Source organism: Giraffa tippelskirchi, chromosome 4 (assembly GCF_054371585.1).
Source record: "Giraffa tippelskirchi isolate mGirTip1 chromosome 4, T2T-mGirTip1v1.2.pri, whole genome shotgun sequence".
Classification (NCBI taxonomy): domain Eukaryota; kingdom Metazoa; phylum Chordata; class Mammalia; order Artiodactyla; family Giraffidae; genus Giraffa; species Giraffa tippelskirchi.
In genome coordinates, this window is record NC_137278.1 from 164,708,028 (window position 1) to 164,734,049 (window position 26,022).

The 26,022-nt window shown below is 44.3% G+C and overlaps 2 protein-coding genes across 4 annotated transcripts in view; one reads left to right on the plus strand and one right to left on the minus strand.

Moving 5' to 3' along the window:
* The window catches only part of STAB2 (stabilin 2), a 164,892-nt gene that overhangs the window by 103,211 nt on the left and 35,659 nt on the right, over positions 1 to 26,022 (plus strand). For both annotated transcript variants that reach the window (XM_081595580.1, XM_081595578.1), the window contains 14 exons: positions 148 to 243; positions 6,095 to 6,140; positions 7,013 to 7,089; positions 10,544 to 10,669; positions 11,265 to 11,338; positions 12,374 to 12,445; positions 14,301 to 14,420; positions 16,630 to 16,677; positions 17,562 to 17,645; positions 18,146 to 18,292; positions 19,560 to 19,700; positions 21,090 to 21,149; positions 22,471 to 22,647; positions 24,227 to 24,316. In XM_081595580.1, coding sequence (XP_081451706.1) covers positions 148 to 243; positions 6,095 to 6,140; positions 7,013 to 7,089; positions 10,544 to 10,669; positions 11,265 to 11,338; positions 12,374 to 12,445; positions 14,301 to 14,420; positions 16,630 to 16,677; positions 17,562 to 17,645; positions 18,146 to 18,292; positions 19,560 to 19,700; positions 21,090 to 21,149; positions 22,471 to 22,647; positions 24,227 to 24,316 — 1,358 coding nt within the window. The remainder of the gene's footprint in view (positions 1 to 147; positions 244 to 6,094; positions 6,141 to 7,012; positions 7,090 to 10,543; positions 10,670 to 11,264; positions 11,339 to 12,373; positions 12,446 to 14,300; positions 14,421 to 16,629; positions 16,678 to 17,561; positions 17,646 to 18,145; positions 18,293 to 19,559; positions 19,701 to 21,089; positions 21,150 to 22,470; positions 22,648 to 24,226; positions 24,317 to 26,022) is intronic.
* Positions 22,819 to 26,022, minus strand: part of NT5DC3 (5'-nucleotidase domain containing 3) — a 104,220-nt gene continuing 101,016 nt past the window's right edge. For both annotated transcript variants that reach the window (XR_014083482.1, XR_014083481.1), the window contains exon 16: positions 22,819 to 24,593. The gene's annotated coding sequence lies outside the window, so the exon portion shown is untranslated. The remainder of the gene's footprint in view (positions 24,594 to 26,022) is intronic.

Here is a 26,022-nt window from a genome sequence, read left to right on the forward strand (position 1 = left end):
TCCCCCACCTACCCATTAGTGACACTAATTATCTGGAAGCGGACTGGAGAATTTAAATACACAGAAGTGAACCTTTGTAGTAAATGAAAAGTGAGTTGTTGAACACGGGTCAAAAATCTGACAGTGTATGGCTGTGTTTCCATTTAGTGTGTACTTGTGTCCACGGGAGATGCAATCAAGGACCCTTGGGTGATGGTGCCTGTGACTGTGACGTGGGCTGGCGAGGAGTGAAATGTGACAGTGGTAAGAGCCAACCTTCTCGTACTTGTGATCTGTTCTCAGCAGCAACTTTTCCTCCTAAAATAGAAATGTCATCTTCATTTCTTTCTTTGGCAATAATTCCTACTTGTAGCAAAAATAGTTTGTAAAATAAAAGCATCAAAAAGAAAATAAAAATTATTCATACTCCCAAGGCAGGGATAAAACTATCATTAGTATTTCGTATTAGCGTTCCAGCCTTTTTCTAGGTATAGACATGTGTATGGGACCATGCTCTGCACACAGTTTTGTGAGTCTCTCACTTCACATAATACATATGATCAATATCTTTTCATGTGAATAAATACATAGAGAAATATCATTTTTTTCTTAATTTCTATATAATATCCGATTATCAGACTGTGTTAGTGGTTCAGTCGTGTCTGGCTCTTTGCGACCCTATGGACTGACTGTAGCCTGCCAGGCTCCTCCGTCCATGGAATCTTCCAGGCAAGAATACTGGAGTGGGTAGCCATTCTCTTTACCATGTTCTTAAAATTAGTTTTCTGCTATCATAAACAATGCTGCAAAGACTATTTCATTCATATATATATATTCATGTATATGTGTGTATATATTCATATATATTTGTATTTATCTTATTAATCCATTTGGTTAGATTCCCTGAGATGGGATTTCTGAGCTAGCAGTTGGTACTTTGGGGGAAAAGTTTGCTACTTATTGCCAAGAGATTATATCAATTTATTCCCCACTCTCAGTAGAGCCTGAGCCGGTCCATTTTCCTGAACCCTCCCCACTCCTACTGCACTGATGATTCCTAATGTGTCCCCATGAGAGTGATGAGAGGGGAGAAAATTTCACACAGAAAGAAGCTTATGGAAAAGCCCAAAGATGGGGGGGGGGGCTCTGCACATCTACAGAACCACAGGATTGCAGGATGAGAGGAATATAGGGGCAAAGAGGAACGTGGAATGAGAACAGGCTAGAGATGTAGGCAGGAAGCCTAAGGGCGACGGACCTTCTGCTGAAGCTTCCTGTTGGGAAGCCATTCAAGGGTTTTGAGCAAGTCAGCAGTATGATGTGATTTGTGTTTTAGAAAGGTCATTCTGACACTGGATTGGAGAGATTACCCCTGGAAGCAGGTATCAGAGAGTCCCCCTCTTCTGGGGCAGGAGCTGGAGAGGAGTCACAGGTGCCTGACAGGCCAATGAGGGCTCCAGGGATATGGAATTATCAGAAGGAGTATCTTTGCCCAAAACTCCATGTGATGCTAAAAATCAGGGTAACACAGATTTCATTGAAAAGCTAAAGTTGGAAGTGTAAATGGTCTCAAGCCAAGGAGATACCCTAGAGCAGATGTAAAATGCTGATGTGCCAAGCAAGGGTTTAGAGGGCCTGGGAGAGGAGAGTAGGGAGCAACAGGGTCACATAAACAGGAAGGCAGCCTGGGGGAATCCCTAAAGTAGAGCAAGACAGAAGTGACAGCCAAGGATAATCAGGAGGTCATCTGTTGTATCATAGACTCCCTCCTGTGTACAGGAGGACCAACAGCATTTAAAGGGACAGGGAACAACCTGGAGGCTGCACAGGTTTTCAGGAGGCAGTTAACAAAAATCTGAACCAAGGTGGTGGCCTGACTGTGGCAGGGAAAACGAAGACACTTAATTGTCAAATGAGTTAAAATCAAGAGCACGAGGCGACTAGAGATACAGAAGAAAGGAAGAGGGAGGGAGGGAGGGATCCACTGTGTAGATGATGGGTCAGTTCTGGAAGAGTCCAGCTTAGGGGCAGGGTGCAGGAGGTAGTGCGGTTTGCAGGCGGGTGAGTTTGAGGGGCGGGAGAACACACAGGTGGAGGTTCCCAGGAGGTATTAGCTCACTCATTCATTCATCAGATACTTGGAGCTCCTGCCAGAGGACACGGCAGTGAGCCGTGTGTGGTCCCTGCCCCAGCAGCCGGCAGTCTGGGAAAGATGCAGAAGGTTCCCAGACAGTCACTGTAGAGCAGGTGTGAGTGTGTGGGTGGAAGTCTCGAGAGTGAGGCCAAGGCTGGAGACATACGTGTCATTAAGCAGGTAGAGGTGTATTTGTGCCACGAGGGGAAGAAAGAGGGGCCAACGATGAACCACCAGACTCATCTTCCTGCTTTCTCTACTGTGGAGAAAGACCCCAGTCCACCCCCCACCTGCTCACCCAGTCTTGGAGCCACCCTCTCAGCCTCCCCCTGCCCTTTCCCTAGTACCGTAGGTGAACTATTTCACCTCCTGCCTCCTCCTGCTCCTCTCAACGGTACCCTTGTGATCCATCTCTTTGCCTTCTGTCACATTTCCCTCCATTCCATTCTTCACGCTGCTGCCACACAGAACCTTCTAAAGCATATGTCTTGGTTTGTTCAGGCTACTATAACAAAGTACCACCGACTGAGTGGCTTATAAACAACAGAAAGTCATTTTGTTCTGGAGGCTAGCATTCGGGATCAGGGTACCAGCATGGCTGGGTTCTGGTGATGGCCCTCTTCTGGGTTGCAGAGGGCTGTCTTCTCACGTTATGGTAGAAGGGGCAAGGGAACTCTCCAGGGTCTCATTTATAAGGACATTAGTTTCATTCGTGAAGATTCCACACTCATGACCTAGTCACCTAAGTCCCCACCTTCAAGTACCAGCATATTGCAGATTACATTTCAAAGTATGAACTGGGGACAGGGGACATAAACATCTGGACTATAGTAGTATTGTTTCCCACCCACTCCCCAGGACTTAGTGACCTGCTGTGATTCTCCATTGCTTCCAGGAGGAGAAACACCTTAGGAGGGTGTTCGGTTCAGTCGCTCAGTCATGTTCAACTCTTTGCGACTCTATGGACTGCAGCATTCTAGGCTTCTCTGTCCATCACCAATTCCCGGAGCTTACTCAAACTCATGTCCATCAAGTCAGTGATACCATCTCATCCTCTGTTGTCCCCTTCTCCTCCTGCCTTCCATCTTTCCCAGCATCAGGGTCTTTTCCAATGAGTCAGTTCCTCGCATCAGGTGGCCAAAGTATTGGAGTTTCAGCTTCAGCATCAGTCCTTCCAATGAATATTCAGGACTGATTTCCTTTGGGATTGACTGGTTTGATCTCCTTGCAGTCCAGGGGACTCTCAAGAGTTTTCTCCAACACCACAGTTCAAAAGCATCAATTCTTCAGTACTCAGCTTTCTTTATAGCCCTCTCACATCCCTACATGACTACTGGAAAAACCATAGCTTTGACTAGATGGATCTTTGTTGGCAAAGTAATGCCTCTGCTTTTTAATATGCTGTCTAGGTTGGTCATAACTTTTCTTCCAAGGAGCAAGCATGTTTTAATTTCATGGCTGCAGTTACCATCTGCAGTGATTTTGGAGCCCAAAAACATAGTCTGTCACTGTTTCCATTGTTTCCCCATCTATTTGCCATGAAGTGATGGGACCAGATGCCATGATCTTTGTTTTCTGAATGTTGAGTTTTAAGCCAACTTTTTCACTCTCCTCTTTCACTTTCATCAAGAGGCTCTTTAGTTCTTCTTCACTTTCTGCCTTAAGGTTGGTATCATCTGTATATCTGAGGTTATTGATATTTCTCCCAGCAGTCTTGATTCCAGTTTGTGCTTCATCCAGCCCAGCATTTCTCATGATGTACTCTGCATATAAGTTAAATAATCAGGGTGACAATATACAGCCTTGAAGTACTCCTTTCCCAACTTGGAACCAGTCTGTTGTTCCATGTCCAGTTCTAACTATTGCTTCTTGACCTGCATACATATTTCTCAGGAGACAGGTCAGGTGCTCTGATATTCCCATCTCTTGAATTTTCCACAGTTTGTTGTGATCCACACAGTCAAAGGCTTTGGTGTAGTCAATAAAACAGAAGTAGATGTTTTTCTGGAACTCTCTTGCTTTTTCAATGATCCAGCAGATGTTCACAATTTGATCTCTGGTTCCTCTGCCTTTCCTAAATCCAGCTTGAACATCTGGAATTTCATAGTTCATGTACTGTTGAAGCCTAGCTTGGAGAATTTTGAGCATTAGTTGACTAGCATGTGAGATGAGCGCAATTCTGTGGTAGTTTGAGCATTCTTTGGCATTACCTTTCTCTGGGGTTGGAATGAAAATTGACCTTTTCCAGTCCTATTGCCACTGCTGAGTTTTCCAAATTTGCTGACATATTGAATGCAGCACTTTCACAACATCATCTTTTAGGATTTGAAATAGCTCAAGTGGAATTCCATCACCTCCACCAGCTTTGTCCGTAGTGATGCTTCCTAAGGCCCACTTGACTTTGCATTCCAGGATGTCTGGCTCTAGGTGAGTGATCACACCATCGTGGTTATCTGGGTCATAAAGATCTTTTTTGTATAGTTCTTCTGTGTTTTCTTACCACCTCTTCTTAATATCTTCTGTTTCTGTTAGGAGGGTGTAGTACAAAGCTATTTGCCAGTTGGCACTTGCCCAGTTTTCCAGCCTGGTCTCCAGTGCACAGTCTGTAGAAGGAGCACAATCTGTATAAGGAGCTTCAGCCTAGTAACGGCAATAAATGTTTAGTCATATTCAAAAAATTGCGATATAAGAGTGTAGTGTAAAGCGCCTCTACCCCACTCCCGAGTCATGTCAGACATCGTTGACTGATCACTGCACTCTTCCCTCTGAGGTCAGATAGGGGCGCCACATCCTTCTCAAAAGACCACACCACGTGGTCTCTATCAATTAAGTGAATCAAAGGTCTAGAGCAGATTTCAGAGAGGGGGACCTAAAAGGTGACTGGGATTTCAGAAACAGAACAGAGAGAAAGAGATTTCCAGACTCAAGGACTAGCACACATAAAGGCACAGAATGGCACTGCATCCACCTAGCCCCTGGGAATCTGTAACTGTTCCCTCCCACTTACACAGCCAGGTCTCTGTTTCAGGACCTTCTATATAACTTGGCCAGACCTAACAAGATTTCCCAATAGCTCTTAGCCTGAGAAACCAGCCCAGTGGGTACTTTTCCATCATCTCTAACAATTTCTCTCCGGATCCTCCCTTGCCAGGAAGTTATCTGTTAGCTGGGCATCCAAGAATAAGAACATAATGTTGTTCCAGGAAATTTAGGAATTAATTCAGCATATAGGTAGTGAGTACCTGCTGCATGCCAGGCTCTGGGCTATTTTTGCACATGCAAAACAACAACAATAACTTAATTATAATTAGATATTTGCTTATTTGGGCTTCCCTGGTGGCTCAGCAGTAAAGAATACACTTGCCAGTGGTGATGGGGGTTGTGGGTTTGATCCCTGGATTGGGAAGATCCCCTAGAGAAGGAAATGGCAACCTACCCCAGTATTCTTGCCTGGGAAATCCCATAGATTGAGGAGTCTGGGGAGCTACAGTCCATGGGGTCACAAAAGAATAGGACACATCTTAGTGACTAACCAACAACAACAAAATTTGCTTATTTATATCATCACTCTGTAGCAAAATGATGAAAAAAAAAGAATAAGGAACATAGAAAGTATAAATATTGGGTTGGCCAAAAAATTCATTTGGGGCCTTCCATAAGCTCTTACAAAAACCCACATGAATTTTATGGCCAACCCATTAAAACAAGAAATTAAGCCCCAGGGAGTAGTGTGCAGCCTCACCACCTAGCACGGACCTGGCACACAGGAGACACTCCATCAGTGTATTTGACCTTCAGATTTGTCTCTAAGCTTCCTAGAAACCAAGGTAAAAGAAAATTTACATGGTCACATAGTTCCCATGATGTGTACCAGTTAACTTGTGAGGAAGTAAATCATTTCCTATCACCAAGTACTAAAAGAATATTCTTCAGTGAGATTTATTAAAGAAAGGCTGACAGCATTTGGTTCTCTTTTTTCAGAGATCACAAAGGACAACTGCAACGGGACCTGCCACACCAGCGCCAAGTAGGTGCCCTCTAGCCACCTTTGGGAGTGATGCAAAGGGGATTTTTCCTAATAGTGTGTGTCTACCACACCCCATCTTTAGGGAAGCAGCTTCCTGAGACCATTTCTGAGGATTTATGATAGATTTAAGTACAGAACTGAAAATGAGGCCACCATCAGTTTGCCAGATCCAACCTTTTGAACAAGCTACCCCCTGAGTTACCGGACACGTTGGCAGAGTGCCAGTTGTTACTGCCATTCAAGCTACAGGGACCCTCTCACAGAAGCAGAAGGAGCCTGGTGGGCCTCAATTTCATCAAACCTTACTTGCAATTCACAGCCAAGCCTTCTTTCTTCATAAGTGAACTTCATATTCACAACACCCAGAGGAGCTTAATGGGTTAATTCATTAAGAGTCCAGAAGCTGGAGTTAGACTTGAATCAGCCTCTGTGGTTTCCATTGATTGTATGACCTTGAGCCACTTATTTAATGCCTCTAAGCCTTGGTCTCCTCATCTGTAAAATGGGAAGAATGATAGACCTACCTGTTAGGGCTACTGGATATTGTGTAGGTTATGTGAAGTAGTGTGTGAAGTATAGGTTTGAGCACATAGGATGCTCTCTGAAGATGGGCAGCTGCCCTTCGTATCCTTGAACCAATGCCTCCATATACACACTCTGTTGTTTGCCTGATAAATGACTGCAGTTTTAGCTGCTTGTAGCGGGGCTGTGCTAGGGATCAACTCTCCTCCCAAGCCTTAGGGAGGACCTCTGAGTGCCTCATGGGGCAGGAGCTGGGATCCTAGGGGAAAGGGTATTGTGAGTCCCATCCAGGCGGGAGGTGGGATGTTGTGCATTTTTCTGCAAACACCACTTGCCCTTTCTCTTGGCAGCTGTCTTCTCAATCCAGATGGCACAGCCTTGTGCAAATGTGCAGCAGGGTTCCAGGGGAATGGGACCATCTGCACAGGTAAGTAGAGAAGGAATTTGCTGGGTGGAGGGTAACCCAAGCTATTGAGAGATCTGTGTTTCTGCAGACTAAATGGGCAGCTGCAGGACTTCCCTGGTGGTCCTGTGGTTAAGACTTCACACTGCCAATGCAGGGGGTGTGGATTCGATCCCTGGTCGGGGAACTAAGATCCTACATGCCATGTGATGCGGCCAAAAATAAATAAATGGGCAGCTGCTACCAAGTAGTGATGGGGAACTGCTACCAAGTCGTGATAGGGTAGCTGATCTCATTCAGGGGCAGGACACCTACTATTCACGGATGAGATGTGGTGGTTTTGGAATGTCCAGGGCCACTGCCCTGGTTCTCTTCTCTAAGTCTTGGCCACAACTGGAATCACCTGGAGAGCTTTAAAAACCATGGATTTGGCTGACCAAGGGTATGGCCTGGGCATGGGGACTCTGAAATGGGACACAAAGAGGCTTGAGCCCTGGTTCTTTTTCCCACTCCCCACATGGCCTTGAGTGGTCTCTAAACTACCGTTAGCTCATTTATAAAGTAAACATAAAACTATGTCCCTTGCAGAGCGATTTGGGATGAAATGACCTCTCCATGTACAACAACAGAATGAGAAAGCTGCCAAAAACAGCCCCGATGTTAGACTCCTTGGGTTCAAATCCATGTTCTTAACAGTTTGTGTTATCTGGGGACAGTTGCTTGACTGCTCTTTGCGTCATTTTTGTCATCTGTAAGTTGTAGGTCATAATAGAATCTTGCTCAATGGATAGTTGGATGGCAGCATGACTTACTTAATACCTGTGAACATTCCTGGCACAGAGCACTCGATAAATATGAGCTAACACTCTTATGGTGACCAATACATATTCAGTGCTAGAAAAAAATGGAAGCAGCATCATTTTCTCTTGACACTGTGTCCAGGAAGACTTCAGTCCAGATTGTGGTGGAGCTAGACAATGATTGCACTAGTTTGCTTTCTTTTTTTAATTCATTAATTAAATTTGGGCTTGCGTTCACTTTTTCTAGTTGTGGTGAGTGGGAGGCTACTCTCTAGCTGTGGTGCACAGGTTTCTTATTATGGTGGCTTCTCTTGTTGCAGAGCATGGGCTGTAGCACATGTGGGCTTCAGTACTTGTGGCACACGGGCTTAGTTGCCCTGCAGCACATGGAATCTTCCCAGAGCAGGGATTGGACCCATGTCCCTTGCTTTATAAGGCAGGTGGACTCTTAACCACTGGGTCACCAGGGAGGTCCTCACCAATTTGTGTTCTAGACCATCTGACCCTGGGGATTGTCTCAGGTGTTCCCTGAAGTAGGATGTGTTCAACATACCAATGAAAACAGTGGAAAGGCAAATAACTGTAATGTTTCTCTTGCCCCCTGTTTTGGGGGGAGATAGCAAAATGGCAGCTGTTATAAACAGTCCTGTCGTTAGACTCCCTGGGATTAAATCTATGTTCTTATAGTGTTACCTGGGGACAGCTGCTTGACTTCTATTTGCATCATTTTGTCATCTGTAAGTTAATATAATGCTCAATATTTCTATAAAACTTTCATATACATTATCCAAACCTGCGCATAAACCTGTATGGGTATACCCCAAAATTCATTTGTCTAAAGTCACATGGTGAACAAAGGGCAAGCCAGGACTCATACACACACCTTGGGACTCCAGATCTTTGATCCACTTTGAATTGATTTTTGTATACATGTCTGTGTACTCAGTTGCTTCAGTCTGTCCGACTCTTTGCAACCCTGTGGACTGTAGCCCGCCGGGCTCCTCAGTCCATGGGATTCTCCAGACAAGAATACTGGAGTAGGTTGTCATGCCCTCCTCCAGGCGATCTTCCCCACCCAGGGATCAAACCCGTGTCTCCTGCTTTACAGATGGATTCTTTACCTCTGAGCCATCAGGGAAGCCTTTTTGTATATATAGTGAGGTCCAAATTCATTCTTTCACATATGGATATCTAATTATCTCAGTATCAGTTTTTGAAGAGATCCTTCTTCCTGTGATGGAAATAACATATTGGCACCTTTGTGGCAAATCAGTTGACCACAGATGTTTGAGTTTATTTCTGGACTCTTAATTCCATATGGATCCTTCTGCCAGTTCCACCCTGTCTTTATTACTGAAGCTTTGTAGTAAGTTTTAAAATTAGGGAGTGTGAGTCCTCCAACTTTGCTCTTTTTTTTAAAGATTGTTTTGACTGTTCTGGGCCCTTTGAATTTACATATGAGTTTTAGGATAATCTTGTCAATTTATGCAAAGAAGTCAACTGGGATTTCGACAGATTGCATTTAATCTGTAGATCAGATTTGGGGAGTAATGCCACCTTAACAGTAGTAATTCTTTCCATCAATGAACATGGAAGGTCTTTCTATTATTTAGGTCATCTTTTATTTCTTTCTACAATGTCTGTAGTTTTCAGAGTGTTTCGTAATTGGTTAATGGAGTCCATCTTTTGATGCTATTGTAAGTGGAATTGTTTTCTTAATTTCATTTTCAGTTTGCTCATTGCTATGGTATAGAAACACAATTGATTTTTGATTGTTGATCCTGTGGCCTGCAACATTGTTGAATTCAATGATTCACTCTAATTCTTTTTAGTGGATTCTTCAGGATTTTCCATAGCACATCATGTTATCTGCAAACAGAAATGCCTTTACATCTTTTCTAATCTGAATGCCTTTTATTTCTTTCTTGCCTAATTGCCCTGACCAGAACCTTCATTCAGCACAGTGTTGAATAGAAGTGGTAAAAGCAGACCTACTTGCCTTAGTCCTAATTATGGGAGAAAGCATTTGGTCTGCCATCATTAAGCTTGATCTTAGCTGTGGGTTTTTCATAAGTGAAAAATGTCCTTTATCAGGTTAAGGAAGTTGCCTTCTATTCCTAGTCTATTGAGTGTTTTTATCATTAACAATATTGAATTTTGACAAAAGGCTTCGTTCCTTATACTACGATGATTGTGCTTTTGTCTTTCATTCTGTTGCTGTGCTCTATTACATTAATTGACTTGGGGGAATCTTGTATTCCTGTATTAGTACCTCTTTCTTACAGTATGTAATCACATTTATATATTTCTAAATTTGACTTGCAAGTATTTTCTTGAGGATATTGAATCTCTATTCACGAAGGATATTAGTCTATAGTTGTTTTGTGATAGCTTTGTCTGGTTTTGGCATCAGAGTAATACTGGCCTCATAGAATGAATTGAGAAGTCTTCTCTCCCTCCTCTTTCAGTTTTTAGGAAAGTATGTGAAATTTTGGTATTTATTAAATGTTTGTTAGAATTCACCAGTGACATCTAATGCTTGCATTCTTCTGAATTATCTATATTTAATCCAATCCCTGCCATTTTGAAGTAACTTCTATTTCTCAATGACTCAAGTAAAAACACATCAGTTTTCCCCCTCCTTCTCTACTGCTCTGTGTCATCTTTCTCTTCTATAGCAATCAATGCCTGTGAGATCAGCAATGGAGGTTGCTCTGCCAAGGCTGACTGTAAAAGAACCACTCCAGGAAGCCGGGTGTGTGTGTGCAAGGCAGGCTATACTGGCGATGGCATCGTGTGCATAGGTAGGTACCACCTCTCATCTGCAATTTCCAACTGCCTTTAGTTTTGACCCTTCGGTCAAGGTGCTCTCTGATCTCTCCACTTGTTTTCCATTTACTTGTTTTTCCTCGGCTGCTTATAAGCAATCGGCTAGGAAACGCTTTCACACCAAGCAGACGTCCTGCTTGCCATCAAAATGTCCTCCTAAACTGAGCATCTACTGATGATTCTTCTCTGAGCCAATTACACTGTGATGGTTACAAATTTTTTTTTTAATTCCTACATCTCTTCATTCATAAAATGCTGAATTAGACTCCAAAATTCTATTATTTCAAGTCCTTGGCTGCAAACACTCATATTCATTCAATAGAGGGACAGAGTCAAGCCTGTAGATACGCCTCTGCTGGCACAGTCCCGGCCCCGAGGAGTCAGTTTTGAGAAACCACAGCCAGCACCCTCCCTGTTGGGTTATTTTAGCCACAGAGTTGCCAAGAAAACCAACTCATGCCTTGACACCTGCTCTGCTTGGTTGGTCAGCCATCCTGTGGATCCGTTGAGATGCCTTTATTTAAAAATAAGCTCGATTCTCATGCCAGGTGTGGGATTTTTGTTTTAAAGACATCAACCCCTGCTTGGAGAACCATGGTGGCTGCCATAGGCATGCAGAGTGCACACAGACGGGACCCAACCAGGTGAGCTCTGCCTCCCCGGGGAGCTACATTTTCCTAGGAGCAAATTCCCGAGGATACAGACCCAGGCCTGAGGGAGAGGGGCTGAGAACAGACCTCTAGGGGGCAACAGGATGAAGTAAATACATTAGAGGAAATCCTGAAAAAATGCCCCTAGAGATCGTTGTTTTGGAAAGAGGAGGAAGGTGGGAGGAGCAGGGAACAAAGGGTTCGTGGGGAAAAGGCCTTTCCTACAGTGGAGCTTCCCTGGTAGCTCAGCTGGTAAAGAATCCACCTGCAATTCAGGAGACCCTGGTTTGATTCCTGGGTCAGGAAGATCCCCTGGAGAAGGGTTAGACTATCCACTCCAGTATTCTTGGGTTTCCCTGGCAGCTCAGACGGTAAAGAAACTGCCTGCAATGTGGGAGACCTGGGTTCAATCCCTGGGTTGGGGAGATCCCCTGAAGGAGGGTTTGGCAACCCACTCCAGTATTCTTGCCTAGAGAATCCCTGTGGACAAGAGGAGCCTGATGGGCTAGAGTCCATGGGGTCACAAAGAGTCAGACACGACTGAGCGACTAAGCACAGCACAGCGCAGTGGGAAGAAGTGGGCATGTGCAAACACCACATGGCTCCAGAAACATGAAGGGTTCCAGCCAGGCTCTCCTTTCCTTCAGCTTTCTGATGGCCAGAATCTTACCATTTCTCTTGGGCTTGAGCCTCTGAAATACATGTACAACAGCAGAAGATAACGGTTTTAAGCCCTCTCTCGGTCACATATTCCCCAGCACTGTGACCGATGCATTGTCTCCCTAGGGAGAAGGTTAGGGGAGGTGGGAGCATGTGAGGACTCCACATAAAGGAGGGGTGGGGTTGGGGGCGAAAAGACTCTGGCGGGGAAGCTGGAGGCTCAGGGACCCAGACTCTGCCTCCCTCAGCCCCTGTCACACTGTGAGCAAGCAGAAAACTGTGTACATCAGAAACTGGATGGATGATGATGGAGTGAGAGCCAACAGGACCTGTCTGTGAAATGACCCATTCTGCCTTCTTCCTGGACAGGCCGTCTGTAACTGTTTGCCGAAGTACACTGGAGATGGGAAGGTCTGCACCCTCATCAACGTCTGCTTGACCGTGAGTACAGCCCCCTCCCTGCATCTAGGGTGTGTTGTTGAGGTGACCTCCATCAGAGCTGCTTCTGGGCCATTTCTCCCTCATGTCCCAGTTGCAGTGTTGGAGACACTGCAGTCTCTGCCTCCATCTTCATGTGTCCTCACCTCTGTGTCTGGGTCTCCTCTTCTAGTGAGGATGCTAGTGGACTCAAGACCCCCTGGTTAATCTAGGACATCGCATCTCTGAGATCCTTCATTGCATCTGCAAAGACTCTTTCTAAATAAGGTCCCATTCACAGAGACCAGGGCTTAGGATGTGGACATAGCTTTGGTTGGGGGGAGGGGTACATAATTCAACCTACCCCAGAGCAGGAGAAGAAGGGGTCTCTGGCCTTGGTCACAGAGCGAGTGTGTGGCAGAGTCTGAACTTGAGCCCCTGTCTGTCTGACTCACAGGGCACACCCTTGACACTTCTCCTGCTTGTTCCTCCACGAGGCCCTGATCCCCAGCAGAGGCCCAGTTCATACACCTTCCCTCCTCATCCATATCTCTGCCCACCTGAGAACCTCCTGCAAGCATTAAAACAGCACAGATACTCCATAATTAAAGCCCTTTCTCTCCAGGCGAGGTCCCTACTTGTCCCCCGTGATGGTCTGTCTATTTTACACCAACTGCCTTCTGGCTGGTGACTGTTACTTTGCTATGATGGATTAGAGTTTAGCCTTCAGCTGAGAAGTGTCAAACAAGATTGATGCCCTTCTAGTTAACTCCCAGGTGCTGAGAAACTTCCCGTTTGGCAACTCTGGACTGATCTATTCAGGGCTGGAGATCTGCTGGGATGGACTTGCCATCTTGAGATATGGACACACCTCAGAGACGTTGTGGCTTTGGTTCCAGACCACCAAAATACAGTGACTATTACAATAAAGCAAGTCACGAGAATTTTTGGTGTCCCAATACATATAAAAGTTATATTTACACTATTCTGAAATCTGTTAAGTATGCAATAGCATTATGTCTAAAACATACAATGTATGTAAGCCAACCATACTTCAATTTTAAAAAGATATTAAGATTTAAATAAATAAATAATGTATTGGGTTGCCAAAAAAGTTCATTTGGATTTACTTGTGACATCTTATGGAAAAGCCCAAATGAACTTTTTGGCAAACCCAATACATACGTTAATTGAAAGAACACTTCGATACTAAACATGGCTAACCATCATCCAACAACACAAAGTCATCACAAACCTCCAATCTGTAAAAATCACAGTACCTGCGAAGTTCAGTAAAATGAGGTATGCCTGTGTAAGGCTGGGTGAGTAGGATGACTCTTACAACTTTAGGGAAATGGAACACAAATTCAGGAAAAGGTAAAGAATGCAAACCAGTCAGTTCAGTTCAGTCACTCCTTCATATTCAACTCTTTGCGACTCCATGGACTGCAGCACGCCAGGCTTCCCTGTCCATCACCAACTCCCGGAGCTTACTCAAACTCATGTCCATTGAGTTGGTGATGCCATCCAACCATCTCATCCTCTGTTGTCCCCTTCTCCTCCTGCCTTCAATCTTTCCCAGCATCAGGATCTCTTTTCCAACGAGTCAGTTCTTCGCATCAGGTGGCCAAAATATTGGAGCTTCAGCATCAGTCCTCCCAGTGAATATCCAGGACTGATTTCCCTTAGGATTGATTGGTTTGATCTCCTTGCTGTCCAAGGGACTCTCGAGTCTTCTCCAACACCACAGTTCAAAAGAAACCAGTCAGAGAGTAAGACAAAAAGTGAATGTCAATACAGAATTGCTTTGTGAGCATTGGCAGGGCTGGCAAGCTAACTGGTCTGATTCCTATCCCCCACTCCTTGGAAATTTTACCAGAATAATGGCGGCTGTAGTGAATTTGCTGTCTGCAACTACACTGGACAAGACGAAAGGACTTGTACTTGCAAACCAAACTACGTTGGGGATGGGTTTACCTGCCGTGGCAACATCCATCAGGTAATGCAAGGCATGTTTCTATAAAGTGAACTCCACTTTCCTCCTTGTGTGAAGAATCTAAGGCACTGAGAAGGGTGCAAGAGTTTTGTTCTATATAAAACTAAAATGTGAGGGACTTCCCTGGAGGTCCAGTGGTTAAGACCTGCACTTCCATCACAGGGTTTGATCCCTGGTCTGGGAACTACGATCACACATGCCACACAGTTCAGTTCAGTCACTCAGTCGTGTCTGACTCTTTGCAACCCCATGGACTGCAACACGCCAGGCCTGCCTGTCCATCACCAAATCCTGGAGTTTATTCAAACTCATGTCCATTGAGTCAGTGATGCCATCCAACCATCTCATTCTCTGTCATCTCCTTTTCCTCCTGCCTTCAATCTTTCCCAGCATCAGGGTCTTTTCCAATGAGTCAGTTTTTTGCATCAGGTGGCCAAAGTATTAGAGTTTCCGAATCAGTCCTTCCAATGAATATTCAGGATGGATTTCCTTTAGGATGGACTGGCTGGATCTCCTTGCAGTTCAAGGGACTCTCAACAGTCTTCTTCAACACCACAGTTCAAAAGCATCAATTCTTTGGCGCTCAGCTTTCCTTATAGTCCAACTCTCACATCCATATATGACTGCTGAAAACCATAGCTTTGACTAGACGGACCTTTGTTGGCAAAGTAATGTCTCTGCTTTTTAATATGCTGTCTAGGTCGGTCATAACTTTTCTTCCAAGGAGCAAGCGTCTTTTAATTTCATGGCTTCAGTCACCATCTGCAGTGATTTTGGAGCCCAAAAAAATAAATTCTGTCACTTTTTCCACTGTTTCCCCATCTATTTGCCATGAAGTGATGGGACCAGATGCCATGATCTTGGTTTTCTGCATGTTGAGTTTGAAGCCAACTTTTTCACTCTCCTCTTTCACTTTCATCAGGAGACTCTTCAGTTCTTTGCTTTCTTCCGTAAGGGTGGTGTCATCTACATATCTGAGGTTATTGCTATTTCTCCCGGCAATCTTGATTCCAGCTTGTGCTTCATCCAGCCCAGCATTTCTCATGATGTACTCTGCATATAAGTTAAATAAGCAGGGTGACAATATACAGCCTTGACGTACTCCTTTCCCGATTTGGAACCAGTCTGTTGTTCCATGTCCAGTTCTACATGTTCCATGCCCACATAGCATGGCCAAAATGTAAAACAAACAAACAAAACTATAGGAAATTTTATCTTCCCATGAGAATTCACTTGGTCTGGCATGCAGTGATTCAGATGAACAGTTCTCAAGTCAGAAAACGCTTGGGTATGAATTCAGCTCAGCTAGTTATTATGGTAATGTGACTTTAGGCAGATTATATCACCTCTTTGTGTATATGTTTTCTAACCTTTAAAAGAAAATAATAATGGTAGCATTCTCAGCAAGATGTTACAAGATTTTAATGAGACAACGTGTGTAGCAGGCACAGAGTACACAGTAACTCAAAGGCATGGCCACGATGTAGGCTGTTGTTGGTGTGTGTGTGTGTGTGTGTGTGAAAACACACCCGAGCATCTGTACTTGGTGGAGAGACACTCGGATGTGATACCTGTAGATTTCTACCTATTATAAATTGAACATCCTGTTATTTGGTTTAAAGAGTGACCAGAGCATTCTGGCTGATTCAGATATTCTTGTTAGTAAAGAAAATAAATCTTCCATAAACCTATGACAGATTTTTTTAACATCTGAACTTTCAAAAATGCTCTTAAAGCTCAGATACTTCTATAAATGGCTGAACCTTTCTGTGGTAAATCAGATGGAGACTCCAGGAAGCTTTTAGAACTCACAGTATATCCACATTGTCATTCTGAACATCAGTCGTGAGCCTACAGATAAGTCTTGTTTAAGAGGCCTGCCTTGGCAGTGCATGCGTGCATGCTCAGTCACATCAGACTCTTTGCAGCCCCATGGCTGTAACCCATAACCAGGCTCCTCTGTTCGTGGGGTTTCCCAGGCAAGAATACTGAAGTAGGTTGCCATTTCCTACTCCAAGGTATCTTCCCGACCCAGGGATCGAACCCACATCTCCTGTATTGGCAGGCAAAGTCTTTACCACTGAGCCACCTGTTAAGCCCTAAAAAGATGATACATGCTCTCAATCTTGGAGAAATTGCCCTGTGATAACCCTATATTGTTCTTGTGTTTAGTCCACGGACATTAAGTGAACCTTTTTGTCTTTGTTTCCAGGAGCTTCCCAAGAATCCAAAAACATCTCAGTTTTACTTCCAGTTGCTGGTAAGAATGTGTATGTATGTCTAACTAGAAGAATTGGGTCTCAAACCCCTGATATGGATTAAAGATATGAGATAAATCTGTAACTTCTGGAGTAGGTAAAGATAGAAGACAGTCCTGGAACCTACATTCTGCAATACTCTCTGTGTTAGTCATCTGTGAACTTCTCAGGCCCCAGGTGGGCAGCATACGAGTCGAATAAAGGTTGCCCTTGCCCGTTGCACACGTGAGAATGTAGTTTATGAAAAAACTGCCACCCGACCCGTTGAGACAAGAAGCATTACTGGGGCAATCAGCTAACTCTTCGGGTGAAAATATTAAGTTAAATCTTTCTGCATCTCATACATCAGAATACAGTCCAGAGATATTGAAGAAAAAGAATAAAAATCTAGAAGAAAATATAAGTAATCATAGGTTCTTAGCCTTGGCAAGAACACAGAACAGTTGAGTAAATTGTCAAATTACTTACCTTTGCATTCTTATCTCAACCATAGAAAACATTTAGTGTGTGAAAGACACTGGCAAAAAGTTACCTAGAAATAACAGAGATATTTCTAGGTGGTGGGATTATGGGTAGTTATTTTCTTTTTTATACTATATTTTCAAATCTTTCATACCAGTCAAAATATGTCATTCTATAACCAGATAAAAATAAACATTATTTCCATGTCTAAGGAAGCAGGTGATTCTGAATCTAAGGCTAAATGAAACATGAGTCTCCCCATTCAGTTTTTCTCTCCCCTCTGCCATAACGTACTCTCTCTGTTATTTGTCTGAGCCCCTGCCTTTACGTATGTTTTGTACCATACGATGGTACAAAAAAGCTTGAACGAACTTTTTGGCCAACCCAATACATGGCATGTGGCCCCTGCCTGCCTTCCCCACAGGAACATTCTGTGCGAGACCTGGTCGGCCCTGGCCCCTTCACCATCCTGGCACCTTTATCTGCAACCTTTGATGAGGAACCCCAGGTAAGCATGAAGCTAGAGGCAGGTAGGTGGAAGAGCTTTGAGACTGGAACACAGAGTCTTTGGGCATCACCCTGGAAGCAAAACGAAAGACATTTCTAAACTGGAGATTTAGAATCAGCTGGAGGTGACCAGCAATGAAAGGGGTTGCCTGTCAGTGTGGGAACCCCCATCAGGAGAAGTATTCAAGTGGATTTGGGGTCACCACTAGCATAGACTTCTAGAGGACATTCCTAAATAGGGTAGGAAGTCAGGAAAGACCAACCATTCTTAAATAATTTAAACCCTAATAGACACCCCTCCCAAAAAAAAGGAATGCTAGATTAATGGGATATAAATAGGTTCTTTTCTTGCAGAATTTATCAGAGCCTTTACTGTCTAACATTCACTTGGACTCTTCATTCTGGATTATCCATTAATATATAATAATGTAGCAAGCATTTATTGAATGTTTCCAACCAGAGGGCTCCTAGCTCTGGCTGGAACCCTCGGATCTATTACAGATTAAGGACTGGGACAAATGGGGCCTGATGCCCCAAATTCTTCGATATCACGTGATCGCCTGCCACCAGCTGCTTCTGGAAAACCTGAAATTGACCCCAAATGCTACTTCTCTCCAAGGGGAGTCAATTGTCATCTCCGTGTCTCAGGTAGGAGAAGCCACTTCAGGAAGGTGCTCATTTTCCTTGGGCCCTCTCTCTTTCCTCTTCCTTAGAGCAATAAGAGCAATAATAATAATAATAACAACTAACACATGTGGGAATGACTGCTATATGCGGGCTACTATCCTAAGTATCTGATGTGTGTGTGCTAAGTCACTTCACTCATGTCCGACTCTTTGAGACACATGGACTGTAACCTGCCAGACTCCTCTTGTCCATGCTATTTTCCAGGCAACAATACTGGAGTGGGTTGCCATGCCCTCCTCCAGGGGATCTTCCCACCCAAGAATCAAAACTGTGTCTCCTATGATTCCTGCACTGCAGGCGGATGGCAGATTCTTTATCCCTGAGCCACTGGGGATATGTACTAACTGATTTAATCCTCAGAATCCCATAATGTAGATATTATTATTTTCCTCAATTTAAAAATTAAGAAACTGAACCTCAGGTTAAGTAACTTTTCCAAGGTCACACAGCAAGTAAATATTAATATTAGAGCTGGAATTGAAACTCAGAGGCAAGGCAGCTTCAGGTGGTCAAGAGAACTGCTTTCAGCAGAAGCTGGGGAGGGATGAAAGCTTTTGTTCAAAGCCTTGACCATGCTGATGCCTTCCCTCACCACAAAAAGAAACACATGGTGGCTATGGAATTCATGACAAAGGGGAAAAGTATGTGGTGGGGTCAGAAGGGGGGTTGCTAGAGAAGACATGTGAAAGAGAAGCTGATTTTGATCAGCTTATTATTTCATATTGGAGAATCGCAATGAAATAACTGTTTTGATTAATTGTTCAGTTGCTAAGCTGTATCTGACTCTTTGCAACCCCATGGATTGCAGCATGCCAGGCTCCCTTGTCCTTCACTATCTCCCAGAGTTTGCTCAGACTCATGTCCATTGAGTCGGTGATGCCATCCAACCATCTCATCCCGTCGCCCACTTCTCTTCCTACCCTCCATCTTTCCCAGCATCAGGGTCTTTTCCAATGAGTTGGCTCTTCGCATCAGGTGGCCAAAGTATTGGAGGTTATTTGCTATTAACTTCTCCAGGTGAAAATTACATTCTTGACTCAGATTTTATAATAATAATAATTAAACATATGCTTAAGTAATTTGGATCTTCAGATTTTGCTCACAGTTCTACTTGAACATTCACTTTCATGGTGATTTAATATGTTCACAGAATATTTTGGAAGAAGTGATTTTGTGTCTATTTCTCTTTGTGCTCATTTCCTCTTTTTTCTTTTTTGGTTGATTTCAGGACACGGTGTTGATAAATAATAAAGCCAGGATCATATCCAGTGATATCATCTGTACAAACGGAATCATCCACGTCATAGACAAACTGCTATCTCCCCAAAACTTGCTTATCACCCCTAAAGATGCCTCTGGAACAATTCTGGTGGGTATCATTGTCAGACTGTCAGCATGGAGTGACTCACAAGATGTAATTTATTATCTCAATTCTGCTTTTGAGGCATTGTTCAAGACAGTTAAATTTTGCTGCTTCAGTCTCAAGTTACTATTAAAAACCTCACTGGGGCCTCTCTGGCAGTGTAGTGGTTAAGACTCCGCACTTTCACAGCAGGAGATGCTGGTTTCGATCCCTAGTCAAAGAAATAAGATCCCACAAGCCACATGTCACGCTACCCCCAAAAAAACAAAACCTCATAAATACTGTTCTTGCGTGCATGCTAAGTCACTTCAGTCATATCTGACTCTTTGCGACCCTGTGGACTGTAGCCCACCAGGCTCCTCTGTCCATGGTATTCTCCAGGCAAGAATTCTGGAGTGGGTTGCCATTTCCTTCTCCAGGGGATCTTCTCAAACCAGGAATCGAGCCTGAGTCTCTTATGTCTCCTGCATTGGGAGGCAGGTTCTTTACCAGTAGAGTCACCTGAGAAGCCCATTAGAAATGCTATTCCTAGTAAGAAGTAAATAGGTGAAAGCCTGTTTTAAATAGTTGAATGCATTTTGTAAATTATTCTTTAGTTCCCACAAGGGGAGGTTGTGCATAGATTTGGAAGATGGAGAAATTACATAGATGGATGATAACGATGAGAGATGATAGATAAATAGATGATCCACAATAGGTAGGCAAGTAGGTAGATAGATAGATGGACAGATACCATTAAAACTAAACCAGGAGTAAAACATCTTCTCAACGGACAGAAAAGATACTTTCAACTTTTTTGTTACTTATTAGGGTTGGGTTCTTCATTGCAGACAGCCGAATCCACTGTATCTCATTTAAATAAAAAGGAGTTTCTAAAGATGTTAAGTATATCACCATATCTCTTGGAAAGCAAGAGAGCCTAATTCAGATGCTACACAGCTGAGGACAAAGCAGCTGGGGACACTTGTGAAGGGAGGACACCTGACTCCCCCACAGGGCTGTTCAGAACCAGCTCCGCCTGTGCCCTCTGTCTCCATCCGCATCACTAGGACACAAGAGTCTGCACACCAGATGCCTCCAGCCCTGTGACCATCAGAAGATCTAATATCCCTGCTAGCAGCCACCACCACCTCGTGTCGTGTCTTTCTACCTATAAGTTTTGCACAAGCACTTCTGCTTGGGGGATCCCATATCACATGCAGGACTCCAGCTGCGAGGCAGTCTGGGGAAATGTAGTGCTTAGCCATCTAGCCCCTGTGATACGGAAAGGCAGGTGTACAACCTACAGAGCGTCCTATGTTATCTTCCCCTCATTTTATTCGGTTGAGCTTTTGTTAAAGTGCTTTGTGAACTATACGAATAAAAGTTTCATTCCCATTCTTACTATCTTTGCAGCAAAATCTTACGACAGTGGCCATGAACCACGGCTATGGCAAATTTAGCAACTTGATTCAGGTAAAAGCCTAGGAGAAAAGTTGCCTCGGGGGATGTAACCTACCTACAGAGGTTTGGTTTGTGGAGTTTTTTGTTTGTTATGTAGTGTCTGTTTGTGGCACTAGCCAGCTGTTGTGAGGTTTTAAGGAAGTCTAATGTTCTGGAGAACAAAGTCATACTCTGCCACTCCATCCCCCAAATGTTTCCCAGCTGAGTTAGAAGTTAAAGTATTTGAGGCTAGAGTGAGGGAAAGGAATTAGGATGTGCCCATTCCTAAAATAGGGGCTTCATGTCTGGAATGATCACCCCCTTTACTGAGATGGGGAAGCTGAGAGGCAAAGATGGGAAATCTCTGCCCATTAGACAGGCAGAAATTACATTTCAAACCCCATTTTTCTGACTTCAGAGACAAGTCCCACAAATTGTATAGAGAAACTTCATGTTCAAAGATTTCAGAGAATAATCAGGAAGGATCAGGTTCTTCCACAACCTCCCCTCCACCACCTACCCCTAGCAGTCTCAGGAGGTCTCGAAGAACCCTGGGGTCCCCATAGCACAGACTACAAACCTCTGTGCAGCCCAGCCATTTCCAAAGGGGTCTAGGGCTTGGACTCTCTGGGGAGCTTTTTAGAAAAGGAGGTTGGAAGGTGCTCATAATAAGAATCTCCAGTGATGTTACAGACCAGTATCTTTGCCCATCCACCTACTCCCTAAACCTTCTAGTGCCCCCATACCTGGGCATCAGGTCTGCTTGAACACAAGCTTTTACAGCAAGTTAAAAGTTTCTCTGGGGCTCAAAAACAGGGAATAATAAAGCCTACTTCATAGGGTTGTTGGGAAAACTACAAGAAAAAATGTATATGATGCAGTCCTGTTATAGAAGGTTCTCAAAATGATTCTTTGCCAATCACCTGGCAATTTCTTTTTTGAGTCTGTGTGATCTAGAAATCCTCTAAATATATACAAGTATCTCAATATCGTATAGGTCTCACATTTTTAAAGGAAATATGAGAAAAGTGCTGAGTGGGTCTTACAGAAATTAAAACGTTTGGACGAGAGTGGTGGCAAAAAAAAAGTCTTGCTAAAGTGTGTTTCCCTATTAACAAAGCCCAAAATTGGCCTTTCTGTTTTACTTTCTAAGAAAATGAGAGTCAGAATGACGGGAGTGTGAAGAAAGCCTCCAGTTTCAGGCTGAATCGCGCTTGAACCAGCCAGAGGCCTGAGAAGCCCCATGGAGGGCACAGAAGGGCCCCGGGCTGGCTTTTGCGCTGGTTCTTGGGTACCAGAGCTAGGGCTTCTTGGCTGGGCTTTGGCGCACACCTGACCAACTCCTGTGTTTCAGGACTCCGGCTTGCTGAGCGTCATCACAGACCCTATCCACACCCCGGTCACGCTCTTCTGGCCCAGCGACCGAGCCCTCCAAGCCCTGCCCCGTGAACAACAGGATTTCCTGTTCAACCAAGACAACAAGGACAAGCTGAAGGAGTACTTGAAGTTCCACGTGATCCGAGACGCCAAGGTATTCTGTTTTCACACAGGTGGGAATGGCAAGGTTGCCCCCGGGGTGATCAAATCCAGGAATTGTCTTTACCTCTCAGTCTCCATGGTGTTGGGAGGTCTGAACATCCCCTGCCCCCACTGTGTCCTTCTCTGACGGGCTGTGGGGAACTGACCACAAGAGTACAGCTCATCTGGCTCTGTTTCTCTCCCGCCATTGCTTTATTTCCCCTAACTTTAACCAGCACTCAAAAGCATCCTTCCCCTCTTCCACTGCAGACCAGCTCCCTCCCTTTCCTAGTTCACAAGGCCAAGTGTCTCCTGACAACAGTTTCCAAGTTTCTCCCAGATGGACTCTTTCTCCCCCAATTCCAGAGTTTCTCGGCAAAAGACGGATTCATCCAGCTATGGCCAGTTGTTGGCTCATGTACCGATCTACTGTGATTAGGGAAGCAGGATCTTGTAGGAACATGGCAGCTCTTGCTAAAACCCTGTCCCTCTGAATCCTCCGCCAGGACCCTGTTCCCCCAGGAATGAGACATCTAATCCAAGAGGGCCTCACTTTGGTTAATTTGTAGGTCCTGTGTTAGTTTCCTAGGCTGCCATAACCAATGACGACAAACTGGGTGACTTGAAACAGTAGAAATAGATCCTCTCAGAGTTCTGGGGACCAGAAGTCTGAGATCAAGGTGTTGACAAGGTTGTTTCTGCTGGAACTCCTGAGGGAGAGTTTGTTCCCTGCTTCCTTCCTGGCTTCTGGTGTCCAGACATCTTCGGCATCCCAGGCTTGTAGCTACATCCCTCCAGTCTCTGCCTCTGTTGTCACATGGCTGGCTGTCCTCTCCCTGTGTGATTCTGGGTCTTCACATGGCACTCTCTTCTTCTCTCTTCTTCTTAGGATGATACCAATCTTTTTGGATTAAGGGCCCACTCTCCTCTGGTATGGGCTTCCCTGGTGACTCAGACGTTAAAGAATCTGCCTGTAATGCGGGAGATCTGGGTTCAATCCCTGGGTCAAGAAGATCCCCTGGAGAAGGGAATGGCTACCCACTCCAGGATTCTTGCCTGGAGAATTCCATGGACAGAGGAGCCCGGCGGGTTATATAGTCCACGGGGCTGCAGAGAGTCGGACACGACTGAGTGACTAACACTCTCACTACTCGAATATGACCTCATCTCAACCAATTACATCTGCAATGATCTTATTTCCAAGGGAGGTCACATTTTGAGATAATGGGGGCCTAGACGTCAGTGAAACTTTTGAGGGGACACAATTCAGCCCATCGCGGTGCCCTAATGCAATTTCCCTAACCCTGGTCTGCCACTGGCTTCTTGCACCAACAGAGCACCTCCCATGGACTCCTGAGCACAGAAGGGGAAGGAAGGATGTCTGTAAAAGCTGGAGGAGACTTTCCTCCAGAAAAAAGTCCAGCTTCCTAGAGAGTCCGTACTTATTCTTCCTTTTGATTCTATCTACTGTCACTTTGAAGCTGGAATTATTAGAACTCTTAGAAAAAACTTGTATCTAAATTTGGTTTGTTAGCAAAGCTCCTTCTTCAACCCAGATTCAGGGTATTAATATGATCCCATCACTCCTACAGGTCTTGGCAGTGGATCTCCCCAGATCTGCTACCTGGAAGACCCTGCAAGGTTCTGAGCTGAGTGTGAAGTGTGGAGCTGGCAGTGACATCGTGAGTATTGTCACCCAGGGCAGGGGCAGGGGGCAGAGAATGCATGCCCCAACCATTGCTGCTTCCAGGAGATGTTTCATTTTTTCCCACATTGGCAGCAAGTTCTTTCTCTCACTGCCTTCATGACTGTTCCCCTGAATAAGTGAATATGAAAACCCTGAAAAGTCCTGGCCAGCCCAAGCCTTCACCAGGTGTCAGGCAGCCCCCCCTTATACTTGTAGAGAGTAGCTTCTGTTTGATTTTTCAGAAGATTTATTTTCCAGTGTGAGACACCTCCCTGAAACAAGAAAGAACATTGTCATTCCTTTCCCTTCCTTCCTGGCCCCTCTGCAGCCTCCCCTCCAGCCCTCTCTTGGCAGTCAGAGCCAGCTCTAGGCTATATCTACCTAGACAGCAAACAGAGAGAAAATTTGCAATCTTTACCTTCTTTGGCTAGTTCCTGACAATATTACCTTCCTGTAATTCCACATGATAAGTAGATTTGGTGGGATAATAATAGCTACATTCTTTCTCTTATATTTAATGGAAAATGACAGTGGCTTAAATATATCAGGGTTTAGCTCTCTTAAAAAAAAAAAAAAATCTACAAGTAGCCAATCCAGAGCTAGTATGATAGCTCACTGGAGGAGCTCCTTCTGTCTTTCTGCTCTGTAGCATGTATTTCTAGCCTCATAGTCACCTCAAGGTCCAACATGACTACTGGAGGTTTAGCCATCACATTTACTTTCCAGGCAGGAGAAAGTGAAAAAGCGATTCACCTCCAAACTGAGTTGGTTACCTTCAAGGAGCCTTCAGAGAAGTCGCAGACAACATTTTGTTTACGTCTTCTGACAAGCAAGAATCCCTCTTGATGATTGGATTGGAATGGCATTAAATTTGTTTCTGAATTCAAAGAATGTTAACATCTTTACATCTAAACTTCTGGAAAGATATCCCAGTGTACTTAAACTCTTGAGATCATCTACACGATCTCCATAGAAACTGGGCACTTACCAAAAGAAGAATGTCGACTGCTAATCCTGAGTGCTAATAAGGCTTTCAGAGCACTTTGTATTCAGAGTACCATTTAAACTTTATATGCAATGTAATCATTAATCCTATGCACCTGGTGAAAACAATTAAACCTCCGTGAAGTTCAGGGACTGGCTCATATAGTGCAAGAGTGGAAGTGCGGGGCTTCAACTGCAGTTTTCTAGTCTGCTTTCCACTGAATCACACTGTGTGCATCCTATCAAACACTAGTTAGATTTCTTTTTCTTTTCATAGAACTTTCTAAAAGCATTTTGCTTCCTGTTGGGGGTGGGATGGGGAATATATCCATCAATTTACTAGCTGGGTGGACTTTAGGGATGTTCAAGGCTTGTTGCAAGCACTCAGCAAAACAATGTATCTAGAGCATGATTTAGACAATGCCTTGTTGTTCAGTCCATAAGTTCTGTGACCCTTTGAGACCCCATGGACTGCAGCACACTAGGCTCCTCTGTCCATCACTATTTCCTGAAGTTTGCTCAAACTCATGTCCATTGTGTCAATGATGCCATCCAACCATCTCATCCTCTGTCACCCGCTTCTCGTGCCCTCAATCTTTCCCAGCATCAGGGTATTTTCCAGTGAGTTGGCTCTTTGCATCAGATGGCCAAAGTATTAGAGCTTCAGCTTCAGCATCAGTCCTTCTAATGAATATTAAGCGTTGATTTCCTTTAGGA